At 37.0% G+C, this 16960-nt stretch overlaps 1 protein-coding gene across 1 annotated transcript in view; it reads right to left on the minus strand.

Annotated features, from left to right (window-relative positions):
* SLC7A11 (solute carrier family 7 member 11) overlaps window positions 1-16960 on the minus strand; it is a 67562-nt gene that overhangs the window by 38308 nt on the left and 12294 nt on the right. The window contains exons 4-6 of the mRNA XM_006906210.3: window positions 13546-13671; window positions 9991-10090; window positions 3763-3807 (exon numbers count right to left, since the gene is read on the minus strand). Coding sequence (XP_006906272.1) covers window positions 3763-3807; window positions 9991-10090; window positions 13546-13671 — 271 coding nt within the window. The remainder of the gene's footprint in view (window positions 1-3762; window positions 3808-9990; window positions 10091-13545; window positions 13672-16960) is intronic.

Here is a 16960-nt window from a genome sequence, read left to right on the forward strand (position 1 = left end):
TATATAAATAATTATTTACTGCAATATTTCCGTATTATTATAAAATTTCAATATTAATTACTGTATTTTGACATAAAACTGTTTACTGCCTCATAGTATTGCTACTTCTATAGATCTATCTAAAGCTATTTCTAGAGAAGAAAATATTACAAGAAAGACCATGGAAACATTTTTTAACATTAGAAATATAATCACGTAGTAGGAATTTTGCCCAAAATTTTAGGACTAGTGCTTTACAAGCTCTAAAGAGTAGGTGAGACTTGATAGAAGAAGTCATGAACGAGTTATTTTTATCTCATTAATCTCCCAGTTTATCTCTCACTTGTTGCAACACCTACATGACTGTTCTATAAGTCATGCTCGTAAGAGCAGTTCAGAAATTATCCCACAGAGTAATGTTGAGAATTTGAAAATTTTCCACTGAAATTAAATTACAGGTAAAGGGTAATCAATTGTGATCATGTAACCTTTTTCTACACTCTATATATTGCTATTCTTATTGAATTAAATTAATGATTGCTTTTTCTATTAGGTCACAATTTTAGGAAAAAATTATGGCCTAGGGGGAGGAGGATACTAAAAGGCATTGTGTCTTCAGCTGATGAATTGTTTCACCAGCTGCCAGAAAGTTGCACGTTACAGCACACCTGGACGCATGCACCCATCATGACTGGGAAACACATTTGTCTTGGCACGTCACAAAGAAGATGAAATTATAATTATTCTCCCTTGTAACGAAAGGTTCTTTGGAGCTGTGTCTACCTCCAAAATGATACAAATTACACATCTGGACTAGGTCCACATAATTTTGCCATCTGTTCTCTATATTCAACCATAAATATTTCCCAAAGCATTCTTTGTGTTTAAAAAAATAAGATTTATCTTTAAAAGACCTGGGGTGATTGTCAGCATTGCAAGGAAATGTTGTTATTTTTTTTTTTTTTTAAAAGACTGAATAAATTGCTCAAAACCCTGAATTTCTTTGGCTGATAAGTACATAGTATATATTTAACCTTTTCTTTCCAGTAAGGAGATTTTGTGGATATCTCACATTCTGGTTTTGAGAAAATAAAAACGTTGGCTAAGTTTTATACAGAATCATCTATACGAAAATGGAATATCTTTGAGTTCTTACTACGAAAGAACAAAAGGAATCAGAGGTTTTGTTCATCAACTTAAAACTCAACAGTTACTCATTATCTTGACCTAAATTCCAGAGATTTTTAATCAATTCTGAAAAGTTCCTTAGTTTAAGACCTTAAAGTATTACATCAAATTAAAGGTATGCTAAGAATATTTAATGATGTTTGGAGAATCATGATTTGCAGAAAATGAAAATATTGCATCCGATGTAATCAGTAATAATAATCTTAGTCTAAATTATTTTCAATATTTACTTTTAAAATATTACAAAGCTCTTATGTTTCTCCTTTAAAATACGAGTTTACTTTTTCTAAATACAAAAATTAAAGGAAATCTGCACATGAAAATAGGAGAGACCATGAAATTCACATTCGATTTTAGTACTGAAAGTTTAGAGAACAGGCTTCAATACGATGTGAAAAAAAAATTCATGTTTCTTTCAAAAACACTGAAGAAAGAGAATAATTTGGGATATCGAAACCTAGAAAAGACTCATAGTTATGAGTATAGTTATGAGTAACATTTATCTTGTTCCTAAAATAAGGATATAATAACAGTAACAACCAAACATTAGAGAATTAATCTAAGTACTTTGTACATATTAACTCATTTCCACAACCCAGTGAAGTAGGTGCTATTATTATTCTCACTTTTTTGAGATGAGACAATTTCTTTGCAATTAAAAACACACTGAATCAATGCTCTTTAGAATTTATCTTTCTTGAAACATAGCTATTCTTGATGCATGAAGACTAAGGCCCTAAAATTAAGAAAGAGAGAAAGGGAGGAAGAAAATCTTTGACTGATATAATATATCGGAATTTCAGGTCGCAGTAATAATGGCATAAATAATTTTAAAATATGCCTAATCTACGCAAGAGCATGTTTGTACATATAGCAAACAAAACTATGCTTGAACTGTTAGAACATTAAAAGAGAATGTGAACTATATGTATGTCACTGATGTACAGTATAATAAGTGTCACTGTGTTATTGGGCACATCCACAGACCTATACTGTCATTATTTTTCCTAAGAAATAGTCTCTGATACTGGATTTTAGTAACTGGTTTTCTAAAAATGCTGTAGTCTTAAAAGAGACAGTCATAAACCATAGTAATTTCACCGAATGGAAATTCAACAAATAATTTATGTAAAATCTAGTAAGAGCAAGAGCTTTTATCTATGTTTCCATTTACAAACTAATTATTCTCAAAAATGGAAAGGACAGGGCAACCTATTTATCTCTGTAATCAATGGATTTAGAGTCATAAGGTAGCTTATCATTTCAAGGTAATGCTAGGAAGATCTAGTTCCTGGTAAATGTATGTTCTCTACCACAATTTCAGTTATAAATATAAAAGCATTGTCATAGATTTATCATAGTTCTCAATAAAACAACCCTTTCACATGTTCAAATTACATTTTGATTTTTATAACAACTGAATCAATAATATGAAACATCATTTTGAACTCAATTGCTGGGTTGTATGCTCAAAATTCTGACTAAATCTTACCATCTCCCAATACACATGGTGCCATAATTTCTTAGTCTACATTAATTTGGATTGTCAACCCTTCGGCATAGTCTCCAGTGTCATGGCTATTTCTGACTCACCTCTATACTTATTTCTTTTCTTGGAGTGAAGAATGAACTAAGTAATTTACTCTCTCCTTCTATCTCCTATTTACCTTAAAAACACTGACTCATCGTTTGAGAATGTATGTCAGCAACTTCTCCCTAGGGATAGTTAAGCATTTCCTCTTTTCCTCTCTGTCAGATTGGACACATAATCTATTATGATGTTAATCACACCCTGTTATATTTATTTGTTTACACATCTTACTCATTGACTGGACAATAAAAACGTGTATACAAGTCTCATTCGTCATGTAAAAAGTTCCAGCACAATGGCTGGAACAAAGGAAATGTTAAATAAAAGGTAAATAATGTTCTTCTGTCTATATCTTACACTGTCCTTTAAATTTCCCTCTTCAGACCACAGATTATGCTGCTTTCCTTTGTAAAATCAAATGTCTATGCACAAATCATAAAAATAATTCACTTTTCTTCTGCATTTTAAGTTAAAAATAATTTATTTTAGAAAAACTATGTAAATCATCATTGAATCCTCTAATCATCAAAAGTATTATCTAGGAACAAACCGTAAAGACAATCGCCCAACTTCCACAATTTACAAGTTCCTATAATCTTATGCAGTTATTTCTAGGCTTTCTTAACTAATCGTTCTTTAATTACATTATTCTTTTTAATTGGATAGTTATGAAAAAACTCACATGAATTATTAGAAATAACTGTTGGAGTTGATGACTTATGGAACAGTTGTGGGCAGCTGAGAGTTCATGTTAAGCTATACGTAGGTTTTTACAAAATAGGTTATTAGATAATTTAGTACTGAATGTAGGATATATGATAGTTGTTTACATCTAATTTATAATACAATCAAACATATTTTATCTGTCTAAAAGAAAGATGATGACGACGATAACTATAAAGCTGATTAGCCCACACTAAATTTCTTCTTAAGGCCTAATTTTTCAACTGTATAACCTTACATTTATCCCTCATAAATACTTCAGAGTAAATATGGCTACTTACTTTTCAGGATTGTGTACTTCTTCAGTAACGAAGTTGAGGTAAAACCTAAACAAATATAAATTACAAGCTATTAATCTATTTTATAATCATACCACCAAAGTTTCACATTCTAAATGTTTAAAATCAATCTTAGAACTATGCAAACTTTATGAACAAATATTTTTAGTAAGATGAAAATGTTTCCACAAATCATTTTCCTATGACACTAGGTCGGTGGAGTTATTTTTTATTCCTTCACATCTTTATAGAGGTATAACATATGAACAGTACAGCACACAAACCTTACTGCATAACTTGATGAGTTTTTACATATTTCTACATCTGTGTAACCAGCAATGGGACGAAGAGGGAAAGCATTTCCGGCTCCCTGGAAGTTTTCCTCGGAGTCTTGCTCAGTCTCCTCCACTTCCTGCAAAGGCCACCCCTGTTCTGACTTCGATCACCGTGCATTAGTTTGCTTGTCTCATCATAACGGACTGATATTTGCTTGTAAAACTATTGTACAACTTTTCTTCTTTTGTGTCTGGCCCTTTTGCTGGCCTTTATGTGTGTGAGGCTCATCCGTGTCGCTGTATGTAGCAGTGATCCATTATTTTTTATTGTTGCGTTTCACTGTGTGGAGGTAACATATACATTCTACTGCTGATGGGAATTTGAATTTCTAATTTATAGCTACTATGAACATAGATACCATAAATAATCTTATACATATCCTTCTGGGGGCCATGCATTCATTTCTCTTGGTTATGTACCCAGAATGTGATCACTGGGTCATCTATATGTTTACTGACCATTATCTTCTACCATTTTTTTGCACCGCACCCCCCCCTTCCCCAGCAACAGGTGAGATTATGTGTCTGTCACTGGGGAAATAAAAGTGGAAAATCCCTAGTCTCTCCTCAAAGAGCTGATAGTTGGGCACCATGGGGGCAGGGCGTGGGAGCTGGGTGGAGGTGTGAGGGAAGGTCTAACCTGACTGGCAGGTCAGGGAAGACTTTCTAGAAGAGTCATCGCCCAGGCTGAGTCTTCAAAAACGCTTGACATTTACCCTGGCACAGTGTCACAAGGACGTTCCAGACTGTGCACAGCACAGGAGCACAGGGTCCTGGCAAAGTGCTACACACAAGAATATGAGCAGCATTCTGGGCACACCATGTTCTACCTTCAAGTTCTATAGGATTGCAAATATTGCCTTAAAGTTATGGACCTAGAAAAATTCAGATTCCTTTTCTTCACTTTGTGACTCTACTTATCCCATGCAGGAATATCTCGCATCTTGACGACTTCTTCTAATGTAAGGGGACTGCTGGAGACCCTTTAAAGCACTGTGGTTCTCTCTCAAGGATCCAAAATGTAAGACTGGTGCAGACTCCATCCTCACATATGCAGACGTACATAACTGGCTTGTGAAGATGGGAAAACGAAGGGGTCATAATGAGGAAGCTAAATATATAAAGACAAATATCTTTCTACCTCTTCGTTACCTAGGCTTAGAAAATTTCCGCAAAATAAAAAAGTCATAGTTTCAATATATTCTTCTGTTCTCTTATCATTCCTTAGAAGTTAAAACACCAATTATACAGGTCCACAAAAGCACAGGTCTATAGGTACAAATTCTCCATAACCTAAAGCCAGATGTCTGGAATATTAGCCCATTAGCCTTCATTATGCCTAAAGTTTCTTGTGACTTAAAACAAAGATGAGAAAACCTGTCATAGTCCATCTTCATAAAAAACTCATCTAAATTCACATTAGGCAGCTGATGTTCATGGCTGTTAAAAACAAGATAACAGGCACAAAATGGAGCCACTTATGCTAAGCCCCATATCACCAAACCAAAACATAGTTTCTGCTCTCTCAGAAATGGAATCTAAAGCCAGTCAATCAAGAATCATCTGACCAGCACTAGTTAGGTAATGGGACCAACAGACAGGAAAGTGACCTTGCAATAACCAACCTGCCTTTTTACCTAAGGGAAAGTAAAGTGACCTTGCAATAATCAACCTGCTTTGTTGCCTGGGATAACTTCCTCATTCTGGCTACCTTCTGCTGATAAAAGTCTTTCATTCTGTATAGCTCCTCAGAGCTCCTTTCTATCTGCTAGATTGGATCCTGCCTCACTGTAATTGATTTTTGCTTAAATAAACTCTTAAAAATTTTAATATGCCTTAGTTTGTCTTTTAACAACTTAAGGTATCTAATATTTTAAGGATTTGTTTTACGTAGAAATATCTGAATAGCTGAGAAGACAGTAGCAATAAAGTTGATCTAAAAAATTATCAGTCAGAGATTTTTTTTTTTTAATGACTAGAGTATAAGTTTCTAAAAACAGAGGTTGTAATGTTACAAGGAAGGCTAGCAACAATCAATACTTATATCTGGAATATGCACCCTGAAGGATGTGATGTGTTTGTTATTAGCCTAAGGCAACGGGAAGTACAGGAAGAAAATGCAAAAATCAAAAGAAAAAAAAAGTGAAACAAAAAAACTGTACAAACTAAGAAATATTTCCAGGCCTCTCATGTCAAAAATAGCCAGTCCTTTCTTAACGCTTGTTTTCAAAACTGTTTTTTTCCCCCCAACAATGTTAAAGTTTAAAAGGAAATATTTGTTTAAAAAAAAAAAAAGTAAGTAAAGAATACAATTTCAAATATTTGCCACAGCTCCAGAGAATAGAGCAAAGGAAAGGGCTTGGGGCAGGGTGCGGGTAGAAAAGAGAAAGCTTCTTATTTTGGTCCAAACATTCGCATCCTTTGGGAAATACACCTTTATGTTCTCCTAGTCTTCAGCAGTGAGTCCAGAGCATTCTCTTTGCTTTCCATCTCCTCGAGGCCTCCAGAGAACGTTCACAAGATCTATTGTTCCACTTTTTCCACGATTGTGTATAAAAGGCACCATAAAGCTGACAATGCATTCCAGTACCTAACTATGTGAATTATTTTAAAAAGCTTATTCTTTAGATTAGATTTAACACAATGGTACAAAATAATCCCAGCAGGTGCCTTAGAAAGACCAAATCCACTGAGGATAGGATTTAAAAGGGAGAAAAAAGATACCAAAAACCTATTTTCTGTCACATAGCTAAAAAAAAAAAAATTCCACCAAGCGATATTTAGCTCTGGATCAGGATACCGGACTGGAATTGGCTGAGGTCCCCTGGGCCACAAGGGAGCCTGGCAGACATATTTCTCTGAATGCAGGCACTGGCAATAATATTAAAGCTGTTCTGACCCAACTCTGTGACCTGGCTGGGTTAATGATTTTTTTCCCCCTAATCATGTTTCTGTGAAGGAGTTTTCATCATTGTAAAAAGGTTGTGCACTCCTTGCAGCCAAAAGCCTACTCTATTCAGATCCAAGGTTTGGCCTGTCTTTTTCCTATTCAACATGTAGGAGGTGGGTCGCTAACAGAGCGAGACCTCCAGGGCAGCCAGGGGCCTGCTGCTTTGACCCACACCCCAGGTGGTTAAGTTCTGACCACAACAGCTGCTTCTGTCCTACTTCTGTGCAATGGCCCCATACTTTTTTTTTCATCAAACATTGTCACAGCGGCAGCAGAGGGAGTGGAGGCTCATTTAGAGTGCTCCATTTATAATTCCACAACCCGGTCTTGTAATTATATCATGAAAAACAGAGAAGGTCAGAGAGGCAAGATCACATTTGGAAAGTGAATAAATACCCCTCCCCCTGGGAACTCCTTTAGTCTCCATTGTGTTCCATTTACATCCAGATAAATTTTCCTCTGGAATGTCAAACCAACAGACTATTTTTCCTAAACACAACTTTCTTTTTCTAAAACTAATGGCCACAGATTAACAACTGGATTCTGTCTAGTTATCCACAAAGTGGCTCTCAGGTAGCAGAACCACCTCTAGGGACATACAGGGACTTATGAGTCCCCTGCACAAGCTACTTGTATCATAAGATTTCATTTAAAATCCTAGCCTTAATTTCCAATACTATGACTGAACCCTCAATAATATAAGAGAATCAACAGTTTCTCATTCTTTAAAATAGGGAGTAGACATGACGATTTTATGGGTAAAAGCATAAATAAAGGTTCATAGAAACCCCATTTACCCTGTATAGAATGTTGAAATAAAATTTGAGGCCCATCTCTGGGCTCCGTGCTTAGTTCCTGTTTCTTACTCATTTTCTCTTTGTTCCCCATTTTTATCTGATAAAAGCTTCCTATCTGAACCCCATTTTGCAGTGCTCTGGACACTTGAGTGTGGAGACTGCCTGCTTCATGAAGTGGTGAATAACGTTTTTTATATCGCCTACATTGTCTTTTAAAGTCACTTTAAAAAGAGTAACATTTGGGGCCCGATACCAAAAAAAACTAAATATGAAGGTAATAAGAAAATTCAAAATGAAAAGAGTCTTCATACGTGAAGAAATCTATCAGCCCTCAAAAGCCTACGGAAGTGGAGGCTTGCTCCACAGAAAGCAGGTGACCTGAATATTCCGTGCCGGCAGGGGGGCAGTGAGTTAGACAGAAGAATATTTCAATATTCTGTGGGAACAGATGCGAGGCACTCACAAGCGAAAGAAATCTCATTCAATAGAATTAATCAAATCTCCCTTGTGACTATCTTCACATTCCACATTCCTGACTGAATACTGCCGGGCTCCCCACATTTGGCTCTGGCTGAAAGCTTCTGCCACCTCCCCACTTTGCCCTGGTGTCTCCTGGTGACCTTCCCAGCAGCCTGGCCGATGCCCCAGGGCTCCAGAGCTCTGATCCAGGCTGAATAGACACAGAATAGTTGATTCTGCTACTAACCCTGTGATCACAACTCCGTTCTCTTCTCTGTCCAGCACCACATCGTGCTTTGGACAAAAATGAAAAGACTTCAAAAATACTGAGTGATTCGAGACTAATGCTTACACACAATGGCTTTAAAAATATTCCGGGAACATACAAATATTTGATGCTAGGCTCCTGAGAGCTACAATCTTCTAATGACCTCCAAACATATTTTTCTTCAAAAGCCATGTGAAAATTTTGTAATCTCCTATTTTTACAAATTCCTGTAATCTCCTATTTTTCCGCTAATGTTATATTTTCATAACTCAATGAGATTAATAGGGCATATGTTCTATTTATTTTGAAATATATCTTTACATTCCATGTATTAGCTGGGAGGTAAGGTCTTAAAATCTAAAGAAACAAAAAGAAATTATATTTGTGTTTGAAATGCACTTACATAATTTTGGAGCTAGTGTAGTTTCCTGATATTATTTTTAGACTCAGAACATCCTCACAGCTAACCCTGCACTACTATTAGCTCCACAAATCATCAAAAAGAACTATTGTGACTAATTATCCCAAAACAGGAAAATTTAATTTTACTACTACAATGATTTTGATGTTTAAATACTCCTCTTCTACCTTGCGGGCTTTCATGCTATAGTCGCTTCAACTAAATCTTACTAGATCAATCCAATTTAATTAGGAAAAAAAAAAAAATCCCACTGTTATCCATGATTACTGTTGTCCAAATTCCTGAACAAAGCAAGGCACGAGCACAAAGTTCTAACGCTTCAACCAGAACAGTATCACAGCTGGACACGCGTCAGAGGCAATGTACCCGGGGCATAGTGCTTTTAATCAGTCATCTTTGCTGCATATTTTGTTTTCAAATTTGAGGACATTTTAAGAAATCTGTGAGGTCCTTTAAAATGTAACAGGTTACCTAGTACAATTGGTTTCGTCATCTCGGTTTCTCCTTCCCGGCCTTTATAGCATCTTTTTACCCCCTGGGAGCACCTGACTTATTTCTATATGAATTATTTCTTTCTCATCGGAAGGTGGAGAAAAATCAATTAATCACTATTTGAAATACCCTTGGAACCTTAGCTAAAGGTCTTTTGCACAAGCAAAGTCAATATCTCCTGGTACTATTATATCCTTACGGATCCATACTTAGAGGATAAGTGATTTGTACGGGTTCTTAAGACCCAGCATTTGTTTGTTTTTTGAAAACATTGGAGTAAACTAGTAGTCACCTTGACTGGAAACCAGAGTAACATTTGTGTTCCTTAAGTCACCTGCACAATATTGGCCTGGTGAAAGGAGCCGGCCACCTTTCTCACTTCGAGTAAAGGAAATCCCACAGGATTATGACTCTTCAGATCTGCCTAGCACTTTGCTGGGTACTAAATCAACGTGCTCCGAGCCATTAATGAAGCAGACAAAGCACCATATCTAGAGATACCAACTTACCAGCCAGCGTATGCGTACATTCCATAATAAAAAGCAAGCGGCAGTCCCATAACACTTGCATCTCTTCCTGAAAAGGCATCTTTAAAGTGTTGTGTTTGCCCTGCAGTGAGAACAGAAAGATTTCAAGACTTTTCAGAGAACTGGGGCTGGGGATAAACTACGCTGTTGCAGGTCTAGATTTCTCACTCTCTGTTCACTGCCAACTTCATCTATTAATACTATACCCATTCTAGAGGTGGAGTCCCAAAGTATGCTGATTCACCACGGACACTACTTCGAATTTCTCTTTTAATAAAAGCATAGCAAAGAGAAAAATGGCGTTTGAAAAGCAATCCCTTGTTTGAGTGTGCCTCTTCTCTTGACAGAGTTTGACCATGAAAGAAGACGAAAAGATCTTCCGCAAACTAGAGTTTCTAGGAGCATGACTGAATTCTTTAAAACGAAGATAATATAATGCTTGGGAAGAAATATCCATGGGTCTCTTACAGTGAGGAGGTGTCAAGAAAGCCCAGAACCACCATCTGACATCATTTAACTTTCTTTCTCCTTTTCTCCTGTAGTTCGCTAGATACCAACAGGGGTGGGAAAACCCTGCCACCCAATCTGCTCTGCCCCTCAGCTTCCTTTGTAAATAAAGTTTTATTGGAGCACATCCAAGCTCCACTAGTTTAGGTATTATGACTATCAGCCAATGGCCGATTTCACCCTCGAGTACGGTAGCTGTGGTGGAAACCATGACATGCACAGTTAAAATTATTTACTATCTGGCCCCTTACAGAGAAAATCCACTGACACTGTCCTAGAGAATGGCATGGGTTTTTTTTGTGTGTGTGTGTTTTTCCAGAAACACCAAAATTATATTAAACTCTAAAATAGACAGGTTTTAATACATTTTTGCATCAACAGAGGGATCAAACACTTATTTATCACATTTGTCTCTACTTTGTGAATCATTGTATATCTTTTGGATAACTACAGAAAAATACAAATTCAGATTTTGTCAGCCAATATTTAAGGTTAAACATAAAAACGTCTCTTTCCAAAAAAAAGAAAGAAAAAAGGAAATGAGATTATCTGAATGGAAAGTGTGACTTTGTTTCAAAACTGGTCTTCATGTAAGTAAATAAAATGGGAATGGGAGGTGGCTAACGTGTATGAGACCCTCTCTCTTCACTCAAATCTCAGTCGCTGCCTGGGTTGCCCAGACTGCAACATATAAATCAATATAATACGTGTGAGCTTTGAGACCAAAAATGGAGAATGGTGAGTTATACACTAAATGATTTTTCCCTTGAGGCAGCTGATTCTCAAATGTAGCTCATTTTTAAAAATGATGGAGTGAATTCGGAAATGCCTGTTTTACTAAAACATCTCTGCGTCCTCGTAAAAGGGAACTGTGAATACTGGAAGTCAGATAAAAACATCTGTTGTATTTTTTTTAATCATGATATGTGGGCGCGTTGGCCTGAAGGGACAATGTTCCTAGTAGCACAGCACTAAATAATCAATAAGAGAAACCAGACTGCAAAGAGCGGGTCCCGAGCACAGATCCTGAAAAGAACCATTTTGAGAGTATGACAGAGAGGCATTTCTAAACTTCAAGAGTATGTTGGCTGCATAACAGAGGTCTCAGGAAGACAAAAGTCATGCTATTCAAAGGAAAGTTTAACAAACCCTCAAGAGTAAACACAGAAGAGAACTATTTTCAGGATCTGATGAGAGAGTAGGAACAAACACACAATCTGTATTAGTAAAGTATTTTTCTTCCTGGAGTTTCAAATTAATGTGAAAAATATGTGATCGAGTTAGACATCAAGAAAATCACAATGTTATAGTAATAGAGTACACAGACCTGCTGAGAATGCTCTCCAAAAATGTTAAAAATTCACTTTAAACGGAGTAATACTCTCGGCTATTTCCCTATTAGGTGAGATACATGAGGAAGCTTGGTCCGTTGTTATCATAAGCGTTGTTATCATAAGATTGAATGAAAGGATCCTCCCATCAGAAGCGCCAAAAAAGATCCAAAAGATATCTCACGACCTTTGCTCTCAAGGAATTTCCAACACAGTAACATTTGGGTAACCTCATCTCACCTCGCATACACATAAAAATAAGTGGTAAAAATGAACTAGTCTTACATTACACCAAGAAGAAAAAGAAAGGAAAAAAATCTTAGGTTTAAGGGGTAGCATATCATCTTTTGCAACTTAAATTAGAGCTAAAGTAGGATCAACGATCCAGAGTTTCTACACTTTCCAAAAATGGAAGAAATTCCTTACAGAAGACTAGAGAGTTAGCTCAGAAAAAGAAAATACTAACATTATTTTTTCTGCATTTCTCATGGATCAGATAAAATATGAGCAGGTCAGCTCTGTGACTCTGTGAAGGCCAACGTGAATTAGGAAGAGCGAGCTCATGTCCTTTCTTTATTCTGTTTATTCTGAGTCAGCCGAGGTCACTGGATGAGGCAAACATTTAGCCAGGAGAGCTCTAAGATCTCCCACAAGGCTTATTAAATGGACAAAAGCAGCTCCCTTCCCTAGCTGGAGTGATGGATCTTTCGTTATTTGTTATTGGCTAATGCCTCACCCATCAGCAATGACTTTGCTGGATTTTGGCATTTCTTTTTGCCTTGTGTAATTCTCTTCCTGAAATGTCATTAAATTTCTCCATAAATTCTCCTTCTTGGAGCAGATGGTATCAACGTAAACATTAAATACTTAACGTTCCCAAGTTACATGTCACTCCTTTACAATTTCGTCTCACTTTCCTATTTCCTACTATCTTACCCTTTGCTAATTAAATAACTCACCCGGACTGCCTTCTCTTCCAACAATTCCCACTGAACCCAAGCAACTGCATATGCTTCTCCCCCAAAACATCTGAGACTCCAAATGACATCGCCCACCTCATCTGTTTTTACTAGTCAACTCTATAAGGCAAGTACACCCTCCAAAATGGTGTTATATTTCTGTAGAAATGCAGAATTTTACATTAAAAATTATGTAACAATAAAAATTAAGTTTTCACAACTATTTTTGTCAGATAATATTTGGTTTCTAAAAATACTGTTCCCATATTTGACTCTCCTTCTATCAAGATTCCATTCTCACGGGAAAAGGAATCATAACCAGGAAGTGAAAGAATTATTGATCATCTTCCATTATTTTCCAAATATCTTTAATCTTCTTTACTATCACTGAACTACTTTAAAGTAAAGATAAGAAGACATCCGTACCTGTATTTTAACACCAGGATTTCCGCCCCCCGCCACTTTGAGTTTTCATTTCAAACAGTTTATACCAAGAAAGAATTCACTGATGCTTTATTTTGTTGCTTGGCCTAGTCTGAATGTGTATGTTGCCATTTAGCTGTAAATACCAACTCGCCCCCAACGTAGCAGCCTTCCAAATCAATTAGATGACAGTATAGAGTCTAAGTTCCACAAGCAGAGACTAATTAAGGGATTCTGCTACTACAAGCGAAAGTTACTGTTAGAAGAGACCAAAAGCAGACACGTCCTTTAAAAAGCATTTACTTTTCAGTCCATACCTTTAATTAGCTGTATAACTCCAGGGACTATAATTATCAGAATTGCTGTGAGCTTGCAAAAGGTTAGGAAAATCTGGATCCGGGTGCTCCAGCTGACACTCATGCTATTTAGGACCATCACTACAGCTGCAAAAAAAAAACAAAAACGAAAAACAAAAATACAGATGAAGTTACAAAAGGCAAATCCTCATTGGCATGAAGGCATCATAAGTTCTAGTTACTCCAAATGCCATCCATGAACCAGGGGTGTTGGCATTACCTAGAAGCGTTTCGGAAATGCAGAATGTCAGCATTGCCCCAGACCTTATCCATACAGATCTGCATTTCGACGAGATCTCTTGGTGATTTTTATGCACATTAAAGTTTGGGAAGCTTGGATAAAACCTCTGGATAGCAGGAAGTCATCTCTTATTGTTTTTGACTTATGAGTGAACATATATTGTATTGCCTTAGCAATTATATAACAATGTCTTCTAAGCAAATCTGGAAGTCATCACAGCACACAGTCACGTGCCGATCACACTGAATATGACTCTGCAGCATGATAAGACAGCCTGTTTCCCACCACAGTGATTGCATGCATATTCACCTGCCAGTGTGGGATCACACTGAAGAAGCAGTAAGATGTTAAGAAGTTGGCCGGGACCTTATTCTTCACTCTAAGGACCAGCCTTCACCAGCACTTTTGGTTTTCCTCTCCACTTTCCAATGAGCACATCAAAGAGTGACTTTCAACCTACCCTGAACATAGAGGCTTCCAAGACATGTTGCGGGACTTGGAAAAAAGCACGTAATATGTGACAAGTTCAAAAGAGTTCCCGGGCTGAAGGATGAACACTGGGTCTGAAGCCAGCAGAATCTCTCTTTCTTAATGATGCTGTCTACAGTTTCCTAAGCAGCACTGGACTAGCCTCTCCCCACATGGTGGACCACGAGAACCTTGAGAACGGAACAAGTGGGATTCGCTGCTGTGTTACTAGTTATCTAGCTTCATACCTGGCCCAGGAGGATAATCAATATGGTTTTGTTGAATGAATGAATGAATGAATGAGCTGGATCATCAGTTAAAACAAAACAAAATAAAACAACACAAAAAACTACCCTCGGGCAAGGAGGCATGAAATGAATGGGGATACTCTGAGATGCTGCCTCTTAAACTCTGCTGAAATGACTGGGGTTTTTCTAGATATTGGGTTTCAACTTGACACTCTACAAAACCTGACATTTGCAGTTATTATCTATCTATAAGCTTTATTTTTAAAAAGGTATGTTTCCCCCTAAACAAAAAACACACATATAGGAAGATATTTCTCAGGAGATAAAACACTTGCAGAATTCTTATAATTAAAATTGCAGTAGGAAGTATCCTTGTGTACAGCAATGAGTTACATCGTTTTCCACTGTCTAATATAATCACTAGCTGATTGCAAAATTTGAGAATCAATGCAAATGTTAACAACATATAATATACAGTGGCAAAATCTTGAAAATAACTTAGACCCCTGAAGGAAAGTTAAGGGACATCTTTTTAATGGTTTACTATGTGGCCATTTAAAGTCATGATACGGTTAAATATTTATTACATGAAAGGTTTGTTCATGATATATTACTTACTAATACAGCAAAATGGATGGGTGGATGGGTGGACGGATAGATGGATACGCAGACACAAAGACAGAAAGGAAAAGAAAAACATTTGAAAAGCATTTGCCAAAACATTAACAGAAGGTATCCATAGATGTTAGAACACCAAGTAATTTTCAATGTCTCTTATCTATTTAATAATTTTTATAATGAACATGCAGCATTTTTAACTAAAAAATCAACAAAGCAATTTTCACTTTTGAAAAAAATTTCTGAAGATGGGAAAAGTAAGAGCTCCATAGATCCCACACATCGTGAAACAGGGGTTTACTAATGAAGAAAGGTGTCAAAGAAGTAACGATGAGAATGATCAGAAAGCCTGGTGTCCTGAATAAGCTACCTGCGAGGTTAAGGGAACATTTTATCTATGTTTGAAACGGAAAACGTGAAGAAACAGGCCCATTGTTAATGGCCTGTTATTTTAAAAGAAAAAAAAAAAGATAAAAAATACAATTATTTTTCTCTCCCCAGTACAAAGCACTCATATGTGGAAAGCAGTTCAGTGCAATTCTGCTCTCATCTTCATCAGCCAGTGATTCTTTTCCTTTCTCTATGCAAATGACTCTGCGATACATCAGGCATCATATGAAAAGGATTATGTTTTAGTTAAGGAGATTCGGCCTTGGCCTGAAAAAAACTGGACTCACGCTCTTATCACCAATAAAAGACTGTTGTTTTCTTGTAAACAGAGCCCTAAACCCCACAAATACTCTCTACTTCTCAAAGTGCCCCACAAAGGAAAAGACCTGTTGCTTAGAGGGGAAGGGAAAATAGGAGAAGGAAGAGAAATGGAAAGAAGAGGGAGGGAGGGGGAAGGGAGGGAAGGAGGCCGGAAGGAGGGAGGGAGGGAGGGAGGGGAGGAAAAAGGAAGGAAGAAGGGAAAGGGAGAGGAAGTGAAAGAGGAAGTCTTATTTTTGGAACCTTCACCTATACATTTGAAAAGAGGAAGGAGGGATCGTTACTTTCACAGTGCGAGTACTTAACGCCTATTAAAATAGAAAAAAAAATAAGCATTTGAGATTTTCTTGGCTGTTTTGTAAAGTCTTCTCAGAAAAATGGAAGACAAAATTAAACGTATGATAAATTGATAATCCCGCCCTGCTTTGCTCTCAGGCAGCTGAAATCAAAATCCTGGTTAAGACTGATTTCCCTCAACGGTGTCTCGAAATCCTGCTTTACCTGAGCATCTGGACATTGCACTCATTATCTGATACACCAAGCTCCAGCTGAGACGTAGCTGAAGGTACAGCTTAACCAGTAACAAGGCAGCGCGAAGGCCTTGGCGTGGCTGAAATGCTGTTTCGCCATGTGTCCTTACAGAGAAACATAAGTCTATAGGCGCTGCTTATCCAACAATATTGAAAGGGAACTTGGGATTCACTAAATGAAAGAGCTTTCTGAGTCTCTGAAACCAATATTACCTACTTCGTTTTTTTTCTATACCATCTATCCACAACATAATCATCAAAGAAATTGAAATCAGAGCAAGCTCTCTGGTTCTACTTTTACTTCCTTTGAATAATAATTGCTAATTTCACACAGTAGGAAAGACTTATATCAATGTGGGATGATGATGAATTATTTTGCTTACTTTAAATGTTACCAAAATGAATGCCAAGGGTCATAGGCTATTTTGTTACTTATATATGATTCGGTTCCCTAAGAACTGAAATCCAGCCGTGAAAGCCATCTGCATTAATCCTGGAAGGAACTGTATTTGAAGAGGACATTCAAGGGAATGTTAAAGGCCAATGCTGTGATTTAAGGACCA

This window comes from Pteropus alecto, unplaced genomic scaffold (assembly GCF_000325575.1).
Source record: "Pteropus alecto unplaced genomic scaffold, ASM32557v1 scaffold50, whole genome shotgun sequence".
Taxonomy (NCBI): Eukaryota; Metazoa; Chordata; class Mammalia; order Chiroptera; family Pteropodidae; genus Pteropus; species Pteropus alecto.